The sequence below is a fragment of the Balaenoptera ricei genome, chromosome 4 (assembly GCF_028023285.1).
Source record: "Balaenoptera ricei isolate mBalRic1 chromosome 4, mBalRic1.hap2, whole genome shotgun sequence".
NCBI classification, from domain to species: Eukaryota; Metazoa; Chordata; class Mammalia; order Artiodactyla; family Balaenopteridae; genus Balaenoptera; species Balaenoptera ricei.
The window spans coordinates 92,639,053-92,651,255 of NC_082642.1; the positions used below are offsets into that span (position 1 = coordinate 92,639,053).

The 12,203-nt window shown below is 55.1% G+C and overlaps 1 protein-coding gene across 1 annotated transcript in view; it reads left to right on the top strand.

Moving 5' to 3' along the window:
• The window catches only part of ADCY5 (adenylate cyclase 5), a 157,386-nt gene that overhangs the window by 96,662 nt on the left and 48,521 nt on the right, over positions 1-12,203 (top strand). Inside the window, exons 4-5 of the mRNA XM_059920966.1 lie at positions 9,309-9,420; positions 10,920-11,047. Coding sequence (XP_059776949.1) covers positions 9,309-9,420; positions 10,920-11,047 — 240 coding nt within the window. The remainder of the gene's footprint in view (positions 1-9,308; positions 9,421-10,919; positions 11,048-12,203) is intronic.

The following is a 12,203-nucleotide window of genomic DNA, read 5'->3' on the forward strand; positions in this document are numbered from 1 at the left end:
TGCTGGAAGGGTAGGGCAGCTACGGCGTGCAGTGTGTAAAGCCCCGGGCCCAGGAGGTGGCTGCACCCTGTTTGCCCTGCGGAAGCAGAGCAGGCTCCTGGGCAGGCGACCAGGTGAGAGTCAAGGTCAGGTAACCCCAGAGGTTTCAGGAGGAAGGGAACACCCAGCCAGGCCTGAGAGGGTACTGAAGGGTTCCCTGCTTCCGCAAGGGTCCCTGCTGAATGAGAAAGACCTGCACTTGATTGGGCAGTACGCTGGAGCCCTTAGGTTTTACAGGTTGCAGATGGTGGGATCGATCATTCCAGACTCTGCTCTCTGTGGGAGTGAAGAGAAGGCCACCTCCTCTAGGGGGCGCTGGTCCTCTGCTGAAGGAGTGCCGGGGCGAGGTGCGGTCTTGACTCACTGGCTTGAATGAGAGCCTCATTCTCAGAGACCCAGGAGCCCTGTGGGGCTGGAGCTGGGGGCCTGGCAGAGGAGCTGCTGACCCGGGGGTGGACTTGAGGTTACACCTTCACCCTACACAGGGGGTGTGTAGCAGGGTCTGGGGAGGGCTGCCCTTCCCCCGCCCTTCCCTTCTTTCCCTGTCTCTCCCCAACCTCCCCCTTTTAAGGTTATCGGCTCCTCTCCTGTCTTCTTCAAGGGCTTGGCTGCGTCCCCAGGTCACTCCGGCGTCTGGCTCAGCTACAGCATGGTTCTGAATTATAATGACCACTCCGCAATGTCTGCGATGCTCTGATACCCGTGGGCGGATTGTGCACCCTGTGGGCAGAGATTGAAAATGTTTACCTCCCCATGTCCTCAGCCAGCAGATGGACGAGAGGTGTGGCCCACAAACATGCAGCTTTCCTGTCTCCAACCTGATATTAAGAAAAGTATTCTTGTCATCTTCTGTATCAATTATAGATATAAGTGGTCTTATATTATCCTCTCATTCATTCCACAAACATTTATTGAGCTGCTACTATGTGCCAGACATGACTCAGAGTAGATGGAAAAGACACCGTGCTTGCCCCTTAGGGAATATCCAGCCCTCACGGTGAGGTAGGGCTGAGCCTGGCGCTCTGGGAACGTGGCTGACGACCCAGCTGGAGCCACTGGGGTTGGGTCTTTTCTTTCAATCAGTCAATCAATTAACTAAGTATTTTTGTTGTGGTAAAATGTACATAGTATAAAATGTACCATTTTAACCATTTTAAGTGTACAGTTCAGTGGTATTAAGGACATTCACATTGTTGTGCAACCATCACCCACCACCATCCGTCTCCAGAAGTCTTTTCATCTTGCAGAACTGAAACTCTACTCATTAAATACTAACTCCCCATTCTTCAACTTCCCCCAGCCCCCGGCAACCACCATTCCACTTTCTATGTATTTGGCTATTTCCAGGTACCACATTTAAATGGGATCATACAGTATGTGTCCTTTTGTGTCTGGCTTATTTCACTTAATGTCTTCAAGGTTCACTCATGTTGTAGAATGTATCATGTTTTCCTTACTTTTTTAAGGCTGAATAATATTCCATTGTATGTATTTACCACATTTTGTTTATCTATGCATCCATAGATGGACACTTGGGCTTCTTCCATCTCTTGGCTGTTGTGAACAGTGCTGCTATGAACATGGGTGTACAAATATCTCCTTGAGTCCCTGCTTTCACACTTTTGGGTATATGCCTAGAAGTGAAATTGCTATATCATATGGGAATTCTACTTCTAACTTTTTGAAGAGCCCCATAGTGTTTTCCATAGTGGTTCACGGTTTTACCTCTGCGCCAGCAGTGCACAAAGGTTCCAGTTTCTTCACATCCTTGCCTGGGATTGGGTCTTGACAACAGACCTGAGTTTGTCCTGGGACACAGAATGGGGATCAGTGGGGAATGGAGCCAGCACCGGTCTGGACTCAAAATGGGGGGCCCTGGGGGAAACTAGAAGAGAGAGAAGTTGGGGCACAGGGTCACTGACCAGTTAAACATGTCAGGCTGTCTTTGAAACAACTGGAATCAATTGTGCTTTGTGATTCTGATTCTAGTAAGAATTCAGACACAAGAAGGCTGATTTCTGGGCAGGGTGAGTCAAAGAAGACATTGTGAAGATGGAAGGGTTAGAATCAGGGCCTAAAAGAAGAATGCGATTTATTTTCCATCTTTTAAAAATTAACATTTTTATTTTACAAAGGATGTAGGTTCTTTATAGAAAAATTGGAAAATACGAGCAGCATGGGAAGAAAATAAAAAGCACCCATCTTCTCACCACTGAGAGGTCCCGACTACGGCTTGGTTCTGGGGCAGTTCCCCTCCCTTCAGTGTTTCTCCTTTAGGAAGCATTTCCCCAGTTCTCCCCAGACTCTGGAAACAGAAAGCCTGTAGGTGCTGTGGAGGCTTCATTGCCTGGGTGGGGGGAGTAGGATTAGGTGAGCAGAAATAAGAGCGAGGCGCTGGGGCGTTGGAATGGGGTCTGCAGGAGGCCCTGAGGCCGGCAGTGGGGATCCCAGGACATACCTTGATCCCAGACCCCCTGGACCCGGTCCTGGTGGTCAGGCTTGTCGCAGAACCCTCTGCTTCCTGAAGGAAGGTGTCCCGTCTCTGTGGGAGTGGAGAGGGCACGGCTGTCCCAGGGCAGATTCTCCCTGTAGGTGGATGCGTGCCGACAGACACCCAGTGTGTTCAGCACCCTCTCCCTGGCTTTCCCCCTTTGCCTCTCCCAGCCTGTGTCCTCGGATGGTCCTCTGGCTGCTCCCAGTTCAGATGCCCCGCTAATGTTTTCCACCGCGCCCCTCGGAAAATGCCCCGTCATCTGGAGCCCATTCTCAGCCGGGTGTTAATGAGACCACACCTGACTGTGTTGCTCACCTAGGGCATGGGAGTGGCCCGTTGACCCTCCTTTATCTTACAAGGGGCCATGGACCTGGGTGGCTCTCTGGGTGGTAGGGCTTGGAGCAAATGGAGTGATGCTGAGGGGGCAGCCCTCTTGGTCCAGAAGAGACCCCTGGCTTGTGGCTGGGCCTCCCCAAGCTACACACTGGGGGCCTCCAGGGCACTTCCTGCCCTGCTTCCCCAGAACCTTCCGCTCCCTCTGGGCCCACAGTCCCAGGAGTTGGGCTGAGACCTTGCCATGCTCCCGTCCCGGCCCCCACCCCATGATCTCTTGTTTCCCCAGGCCCCTGCTCTTCCTGGGCCCACCTGGACAGATGGCTTGCTTCTTGGCATTTCTCAAGTTCCCTCCCCGTGCCAGGCAGGGAGTGCAGGAGTTCAGACGGGTGGGTTCTCGTGCTGCTGCCCGCCCAGGCCCCTAGCTCCTGGCTGTTCAGAGATGCTGTGGGTCGTGGCTTCTGCACAGCAACGGGATCAGATGCCGGCAGTTCCGTAAGTCCTAGAGCCTGTTGGCCGTGAGAGGGATCAACAGTGAGGAAATGCACTTGACCAAAACTGTACATGGTGAGGCTGAGCTGAAGCTGTGACAGAGCTGAAGGGCCTGTTGTGGGAACTGGGATGAAGAGCCTGCCCGCTCCTGCCTCTGGAACAGAATGCAGGCGACCATGAGTGATGGCAGGCAATTAGGGAGGAGCGCACAGCCGGAGTGGGCCTACCCAGCCTCCGCAGACCCACCGCGAGGGCCTGATCACGTTGCCAAGACAAGCTCTCAAGTGGGAGCTAATCGATGAATTAGTACCTTGCCACGTGTCTGGGCCCCGCGCTGTTGTAAAATGGCCTTCGGAATTACCAAGGAGCAGATCAGGCGATCTTGGCCAGCAGAACAGACAGCCTGCCGTTGGGTAAACCTCGTAAAACAGAGGAGCCTCCAGAAGTGACAGACACGAAGCAGAATCCTCCCCCGAGGCGGCAGAGGCATGTGACTTTGCCTGTGACGGGAGGTGGGGGAATGTGGAGGTGGCAGAGTCTCCGTCAGCGTGGAGCAGGGGCTGCGGGGCTCAGACGTGGGACCTGTCCCAGCTCCGCACCAGCTAGAAGCCTTGCTTGGAACCACCTCCCCCCTGGCTGCTGGCCGCTGTCACACCACCTGAGGGAAGGGAACCAGCAACCTGCCCCTCCCTGATTCCTCAGCAGCTGTTGAAAGAACTTTTACGGAAGAATAGGTCCCAGCAGATTGGAGGGAGGGTCAGGCTTTCTTTTTGTTTGTTTTTTTAAATTTTAATTAATTAATTAATTTTTTGGCTGCACTGGGTCTTCGTTGCTGCGCACGGGCTTTCTCTAGTTGCGGCGAGTGGGGGCTACTCTCCGTTGCAGTGCACGGGCTTCTCATCGCGGTGGCCTCTCTTGCTGCAGAGCACGGGCTCTAGGCGCGCGGGCTTCAGTAGTTGTGGCACGCAGGCTCAGTAGTTGTAGCTCACGGGCTCTAGAGCGCAGGCTCAGTAGTTGTGGCCCACGGGCTTAGTTGCTCCGCAGCAAGTGGGATCTTCCCGGACCAGGGTTTGAACCCGTGTCCCCTTCTTTGGCAGGCAGATTCTTAACCACTGCACCACCAGGGAAGTCCCGGAGGGTCAGGCTTTCTAAGGCACCTGGAGGTCCCGTCCACACGGATGTTGTTTCCGACGTCCTCTGGCGCAGAGCGGGAAGATGCCTGGCCTCCATCACTATTCCCCCGTTTGTTCCATGAACACTGCTGGGTATCTGCTGGGTGCCTGGCCCGGGGCTCCCCACACTCGTGTCTCAGATCACGTGCTTGGGACCTCAAGAGGCCCAGGGGGGTAGAAGGAAGAGCTACTAGAGTTACTGGTCCTGCCTCTTCCTTGCTTTACACTGTGAATATTCTCTTCCATTCAACAAATATATATTAGACACTGTGTGGGTTGAACTGTGCCCTTCTAAAAGATACGTTGAAGTACTAACCCCTCGTATCTGTGAATGTGACCTTATTTGGAAATAGGGTCTTTGTGGATGAAATCAAGTTAAGATGAGGTCATGCTGGAGAGGGTGGGCCCCTAATCCAATATAAGTGGTGTCCTTATAGGAAGAGGAAAATGCCATGCAAAGACACAGATACGCATGGACAACGCCTTATGAGGACAGAGACAGATTGGAGTGACACAGCTGCAGGGTGAGGAGCACCAGGATTGACAGCCACCACCGGAGGCAGGAAGAAGAAAGGAAGGGTTCTACCCAGAGTCGCAGAGGAGCGTGGCTCTGCCAACACCCTGACTTCAGACTTCCAGCCTCCAGGACTGGGACAGAATAAATTTCTGTTGTCTTAAGCCGCCCAGCTTGTGGTACTTTGCTGTAGCAGCCCTAGGAAACTAACACAGGCACCTACTATGTGCTGGGTATTGTGCTGGTGTGTGTGTGTGTGTGTGTGTGTGTGTGTGTGTGTGTGTGGAGGGGGATGGGCAGAGCAGAGGGCAAGGTAGATGTGCCCTGTCCTCATTCATTCAGTCATTCCACTGCAAATTTTATTGAGCAGTTCCTCTGTGTGCCAGACATTGTACTAGGGGCCGGGATGTGGTATTGAAAGAAATAGACCAAATCCCTCCTTCAGGACTTCCCTGGTGGCACAGTGGTTAAGAATCTGCCTGCCAATGCAGGGGACACGGGTTCGAGCCCTGATCCGGGAAGATCCCACATGCCGCGGAGCAACTAAGCCCGTGCACCACAACTACTGAGCCTGCGCTCTAGAGCCCGCGATCCACAACTGCTGAGCCCGTGTGCCACAACTACTGAAGCCTGCATGCCTAGAACCCGTGCTCCACAACGAGAAGCCGCCGCAATGAGAAGCCTACGCGCCGCAACGAAGAGTAGCCCCCACTCGCCGCAACTAGAGAAAGCCCGCGCACAGCAACGAAGACGCAACGCAGCCAAAAACAAAACAACAACAAAAAATCCCTCCTTCAAAGACTTTACGTTCTAGTGGGCAGAGGCAGACAGGAGCATGATAATAAATAACAACAACAATAATAAATAATACATTAAATGGTGAAAAGTGCAATGGAGAAAAATACAGTCGGGAAGGGACTTAGACATATGGGAGGGGTTGTAGATTTAAATAGGGTGGAGGAAGCCTTGAGAAGGTGACATTTAAACTAGTACCCTGGTTCTCAACCCTGGCTGCGTATTAGAATCACCAGGGAAGATTACAATAAAACAGAACAGAACAAAACCAATCAATAGCAGAGCCCCACCCCAGGCCGATGAAGTCAGAATCTCTGGGGATGGGGCTCCGGGACTTCTCCATATGAAAGCTCCAGGGGGATTCTGATGGACACCAGCTCTGAGAACCACAGGTCTAGCAGATGAAAGCTGCAGTGGAGAAAGTGCTCTCCTAGGCCCAGCCAGGTCCCTGTGGAGAAGAAGGGTTGCAGGCCTGCGCATGTCCACACGTGGCAGGCAGAGGCCGTCCTGGCTGAGTGGCTAGGTGAGCTCAGGCAGCTGCAGGGCTCAGGGCTCAGTGAAGCGAGGCTCCCGAGCCCTGGTCCACACACGTCTGCCTAGTGCTTCTAGGGGCGGCCCGTTCTTCTCCTCCTTCCCTCTTCTCCTTGGCTTGGTGCTGTGGGTCACCCTGCCCAGTAGTGTTCCTGCCTCTGCCGGGTTTGGGGATTTTTTTTCCTTCCCACCATGTGGGGGTCTCGTCATCCCCCAAAGCCAGGCTTCCGCTTTGTAGCCTGGGACCCAGTGTGGAAAAGCTGCTGGGCCTGGTGCCTGCCGGCTTTGCATTAGAAATACTGACACTTATTAAAGGTGTTCGTGACTCTGGAGCAGCTGATCTTGACCCCAACTCCCCTTGGCTTTGATTATCTAAGAGTTAAAGAAGAATTTCCAGAACAACTATGTCATGGTGCTTTCACGTAGACCAGGAGAGACCTTTCCCTTCTTCCCGGGTGGGGTGGGGCTCCTGAGAGACTGAGAGCCAGGGAGGTGGCTGGTGGGCTGGGCTAGGGGTCTGAACTTGCTTGGGGAGCAGGGGTCAGCGTCTGGAGCACGGCCGCTTCCCTTCACGCGCTTCCCTCTCACCAGTGTGGATGTCCACAGACTCCCCCGGGCGGCGTGCTGAGCCTGTCTGCCAGACACCAGGCATCAAAGCCTGGTGGGGGCTCCGGCTCCCTTTCATCTGCTGAGCCCCTGCCCCGTGGCTGCCACTCTGGAGCAGCTTGTCTGATTTCTGAGTCCTGTGGGCTGACAGTCTCTCCTCTCTGCTCCTCCTCCTCCTTACCTTTTCTTCCATCCCCCTCATTTGTCTCCTCTCTTGCCAGCTCCCCCATTTCTCCCACCCTCTTTGGCTTTCCTCCTGCACTTGTCTGCTGGTCCGGACTGGGATCAGGGTGGCCGGAGGAGCCTCGAAGCCGGGAAACAGCACTGGGCTCGGGGCCTGGGGGCTGCCCTCTTGTACTTTTCTTGTACTTGCCTAGCCCAAGCCCCGAGATGCGCTCCCACTTCCCCTCGTGCAAGCTGGTGCAGGGCGTGTCCCCTCATGACGGAGTCCTGTACTTGCCTGCCTACGGCAGCCCACACCTGTCCCTCCACCTCCCTCTGCCCTGTATACAATGCCAGACCAGTGAGCTGTGCTTTTACTCATTTAAGATGACTATGGGGCCAACAGACAGCGTAGTATTTATTGGCTTAACTCCTGGATTGTGGACCCACATAAGCCTGTGTGGCCTTGGGCAGGTGACTCGACCTCTCTGTGCCTCAGTTTTCTTACCTCGGAAAGGATTCCAACCTCAAAGGATGGTTGTGAGGCTTAAATGAGTTCATACATGTAAAGTGCTTAGAACAATGTCCAACTATTTTAAAATGTAGGTGTTATTATTATCCAGGTATGGTGAGGCCAACAGATCGGGAGACGGCTACCATTGAAAAGATAGTTTGTCACTCACAGGTCCCAAGAGGAGAGGATGCGTTACGCCATGGGCTGGGGGGCACACGGGGAAGCACAGGGGTCAGTGAGGAGGCAGCGTGAGGGGAAACGTGGGCAAGAGCCTCTACTGTGGCTTCTGCAGGAAGGAATGGATGAGGCAGGGTAAGCAGGCTTGGGATTGGCTAGTTTGGATAATGTCGGTGGGCTCTGAGGCACAGGACTGTCCGAGTTACCTGGCACTTGTCCCTGGGGTGATTAGGGCAGGGGAGTGGTGGGCCAGGTGTGGGAACCTGACTGGGGTGGGAGGCTCTGGACTCCAAGGTGCGTGGTTGACCATCTCTAGGAGCCGGCTGGCCTGGGAGAGGCAGGCTCCCCAGGTCAGGAAGACCCCAGATGTCAGACAGCAGAATGAAAAGATATGCTTAATGCATGAACACACATTTTCCAAAAGAAATGACAAGGCATGTTTAGTTCTACACTCTAATTTGAAGCGAGACTGTCGGTCTGGAGCCGCGTGGATCAGAGGAGAGAGCAGAGGCCGTGGGAAGAGCCCCCAAGCTACCGTCCGTGGCTCTTCCCCGAGGCTCCTCGTCTTGGGATGGGGACACCGGGCCCTCCTTCAGGGCTGCCTGGAGGGCGCAGTGAGGTGGCAGGTCGGAAACCCCAGGCCCCGTGCCCAGCCACCAGGAGCATCTCAGCCCGCAAGAGTTACTACATTTCTGTGTCCATTTTAAGAAAAAACTTTTGGGGCCCTTACTCATTCTGGCCCTGGGGCCTCACCTCTGGTAGTCTGTTTTGAAAGAAAAGGAAGACACGTTCAATCTCGGGAACAGATGAAAGATCACAGTGTGCAATGCAGGGACCAGCGGGTGCACCTGAGGGCCCCGGGGATGAGGCCGAAGGAGCTGGCAGGACAAGTTGGGGGGCTTCCAGAGACGCTTACTGGCTGTGTCTTCCTCTGCCTCCTCCCTGGGCCTCTTTATTCTGTCTCTTCTAGAGGACTCCCTCGGTATGGAGGGCCTGGGGTTGGATTCCCTTGTGTATGGGTTTGGGAAGTGAGACCTCTGTACGGCCGCCTTTAGGGCCTGAAACACTTTCCAGACAAGATGAACCAAAGACCCTTCTCCTGGACCCAGCTACCTTGAGGGGACTGCTCAGGAGTCAAACGGGGGGCAGGCCTGAGAGGTGGCTGAGGGTGAGGGGAGCAGGCGCTGTTTGCATGGCCTCAGGCAGACGTACGCCCCCAGGCCTCATGCGCCTCGGCCCTCCTTTCCTCCTGGGTGGGAGCGAGGGTGCAGGGAGATACAGAAAGGAGGGCTGGCCCAGCATTTCCCTACCAGCTGGGAGAGACCACCAGTGTCAGCTCTCTCTCTCTCCCCTCCCCAGCAGCCGCTTGGAGCTCCCAGGACTCTTGCTGGCTGGCAGCCCTCCTAAGGCGGAGGGTGGCCCCAGCTGTGTCCCCCTGACCTTCCTTCCTCACGGGGGTCTTCCCCCCTGTCTCTCTAGCATCCTGTTTGCTGACATCGAGGGCTTCACCAGCCTGGCGTCCCAGTGCACTGCCCAGGAGCTTGTCATGACCCTCAACGAGCTCTTCGCCCGCTTCGACAAGCTGGCTGCAGTGAGTCACCTTGCCCACTGCCCTGGGGACCCCGTGTGCCCGAGCCGGGGCCGGAAGGGTGGCCTGATCTGGGCTGCCCGGGGTAGGGTGCTGCGGAGTCCGCCATCGGGAACAGGGGAGGCGGGGCCGTACAGGCTGTGGCTGCGAGTCCTCACGCCTCACATCAGCCCCGCAGCACACTCAGAGATGCTCACAGTGTCACCGGTCACAAGTGGAAAGGGGTGGTGAGGCCTGCAGGAAATGCTGCCCTGACCCCTGGATTTGTGGAATTTGTGTTTGGAGGAGCAAATTCGGTGCCACAGAGCCACTTTGCTGATGAGGGTGGCCAGAGTGATTAAAAATAAATAAATAAATGAGTCTGAATCTCAACTGGCCTGCAGACAGCTGTGTGTCACCCAAGAGACTTATGGAAAGAGGACTCTTCCACGTTGGGACAGATTGGAAGTGACCCCCCCCAGGCATGGAGTGGTGAAGGACACACGTTCGTTAGTCCCTGTTTATACTCTGCCGTCCTTTCCCAGCCTTTGTGGCTCTGAGCGATGCTCTGTGCCTTTGGAGAGTCCTATGTCAGGGCCCACTTACTGCAATGTCCACCGAGAGGTGGACACGTCCCCTGGGCCGTCACAGGACACCAGGCAGATCATGGATGAGAGACGGTGCCAAGGGCCTCCGAGGGCATTGATGGTGGGCCTCACACCTCGCTGATTTTATTACCGAATGTGGGCGAGGTGAATGGGGACATGCTCGGCCCTTGGGTTTTGGAAGGGCCTTAAAGGAGAGTCCAGGGCACACAGATACTGGGGTCCCAGCGTACCAGCTTCATGAAATAACCTTTGGGAAGCAGACTTGGACAGCTCAGAATTGGTGATTAATGACAGTCCATCTCAATCCCAATTATGCATCGGTTGCGGCCTGCGGGGTGACCCTGCAGCGGACGGGTGCTTCCGCTCTGTGGCTGTCTTAGCACGCACGTGCTTGCTGGCTTAGCAGAACTGTCTTGGATAAAAATCTCAGGCAGGGGGTCAGGTGAGCTTTGGTTAAATCTCACTTCTGCTTCAGTCTTTTCATAAAAGGAGAGTCATAAAACTGTTAGTAGAACCCTAGGCCAAGAGTCGGAGCGTGTCCCAGGCCTGGGAGTGGGATGGGCCCCTCACTCTCAGCTCGGGGCCTCTCACACCAGTGAGTCTGCCCCGTTCGCTGCCACATTGGACCAGCTGTATTCTTCTTGGGCCTCAGCTGTGGCCATAAAAGTGAGTTCCTGAGCCTGGGGTGGCTGGAATGCTTCTCTAGGGCGGCTCAGCCTGTCCTCCGTCCCCCACGGCTCCCGATAAGCCTGTCCCCAGGCTGGGGCCACACCTCATGCCGGCACTGGGTCTGTGCTCGCTGCCCTAAAAGGCAAGTTATTCCAGGCATGGGGTGAATCTGTTTGCTTCCTGTTTCTTTCTCTCCCACTTCTCTTTCCTACTATTTTTAATTTTTAAAATTAATTTGCTTTCCAGGAGAATCACTGTTTACGTATTAAGATCCTGGGAGATTGTTATTACTGCGTCTCAGGGCTGCCTGAAGCCAGGGCTGACCATGCCCACTGCTGCGTGGAGATGGGCATGGACATGATTGAGGCCATCTCGTAAGTGCCTGTCTCCAGGGTGACTGCCCGCCTGTGGGGACACTGTCCATCTCCAGGGGGACTGCCCATCTGCAGGGGGACTGTCCCATAGCCCGAGTAACTGACTCATGTTGAACTGATGGAAGCAGGGAAATAGTGGGGCAAAGCCACCTCCCAAGGACCCTGGCCACACCGGAGGGTTGATTCACACCTCCAGGCTCTGAGCCTTCTCCCGGGCTCCTGTGCCCATAGCAGCCTGGGAAGCTCTGCACAGAGGGACACGTCCTGGAAGAAGGGAGGGCTTTGCAGACTCCAGGGCAGCAGGAGGTGTGGAGCGACTCCTCCAGGAAAGGAGGACTGGCTGGCAGCTGTGCTGTGCCCTGTGCCATGGCAGGGCCTTGCACTCCAGGCCTCATGTCTTCTCACAACCACCCAGCCAGGGGTAGAAGTCACCGGTCCCATTTCTTCACAGATGAGAAAGGTTGGGCTCACAGAGGCTAAACGGTTCCCCAGGGTAATACTGCTAGGCAGGTGGATGCAAACACAGGTGTTCCAGTTTAAGAAAATCCATCCTCCCTGGGAACAATAGCAGCCAGGATCTTTGGCCGATTCTTGGTCGCTGCTGACCACAGAAGGAGCCCCAGTCATTAAGCAACATGGATAATCCAAGCTTACAGGTCAGCCAAGGGAGTAGGCCAGAGATTGCGTCCAGGTTCCATAACTGTGAGCTTTAGAAGTAGACTGGGTGGGGCAAAGGAAAAGCCACAGTGGGCAAGGTCAGAGGTCAGAGTAACTGGTCCAGAAGGTGGCCGGGTCCATCTTTTTGGCTCAGTTCCTTTCGGCAGTGTTTGCCGAGTGCCCCTGTGTGCCCGGGCTAGACAGGGGGTCCCTTGCCCGGAAGCACAGAGCCTGTTGAGGGGCCAGGACTCCCGTTGCTCTGATACCAGGCATGCCCAGTGGACACCGTCAGGTAAGAGAGGCAAACTGCGGTGGGAGGGCCCAGGAGGGGGCAGTTGATTTCACTGGGAGGACCCAGAAAGGCTTCATGAAGAAGGTGGCCTTGGAGTGAAGCCAAAAAGGTAGAATGAGAGATATCAACCTAAGCAAGTGGCCAGAGGCCCTGTGGATGGAAGGCACAGCTCCAGCAGAGGTATTTGCAGAGTTGATCCCAGGACGA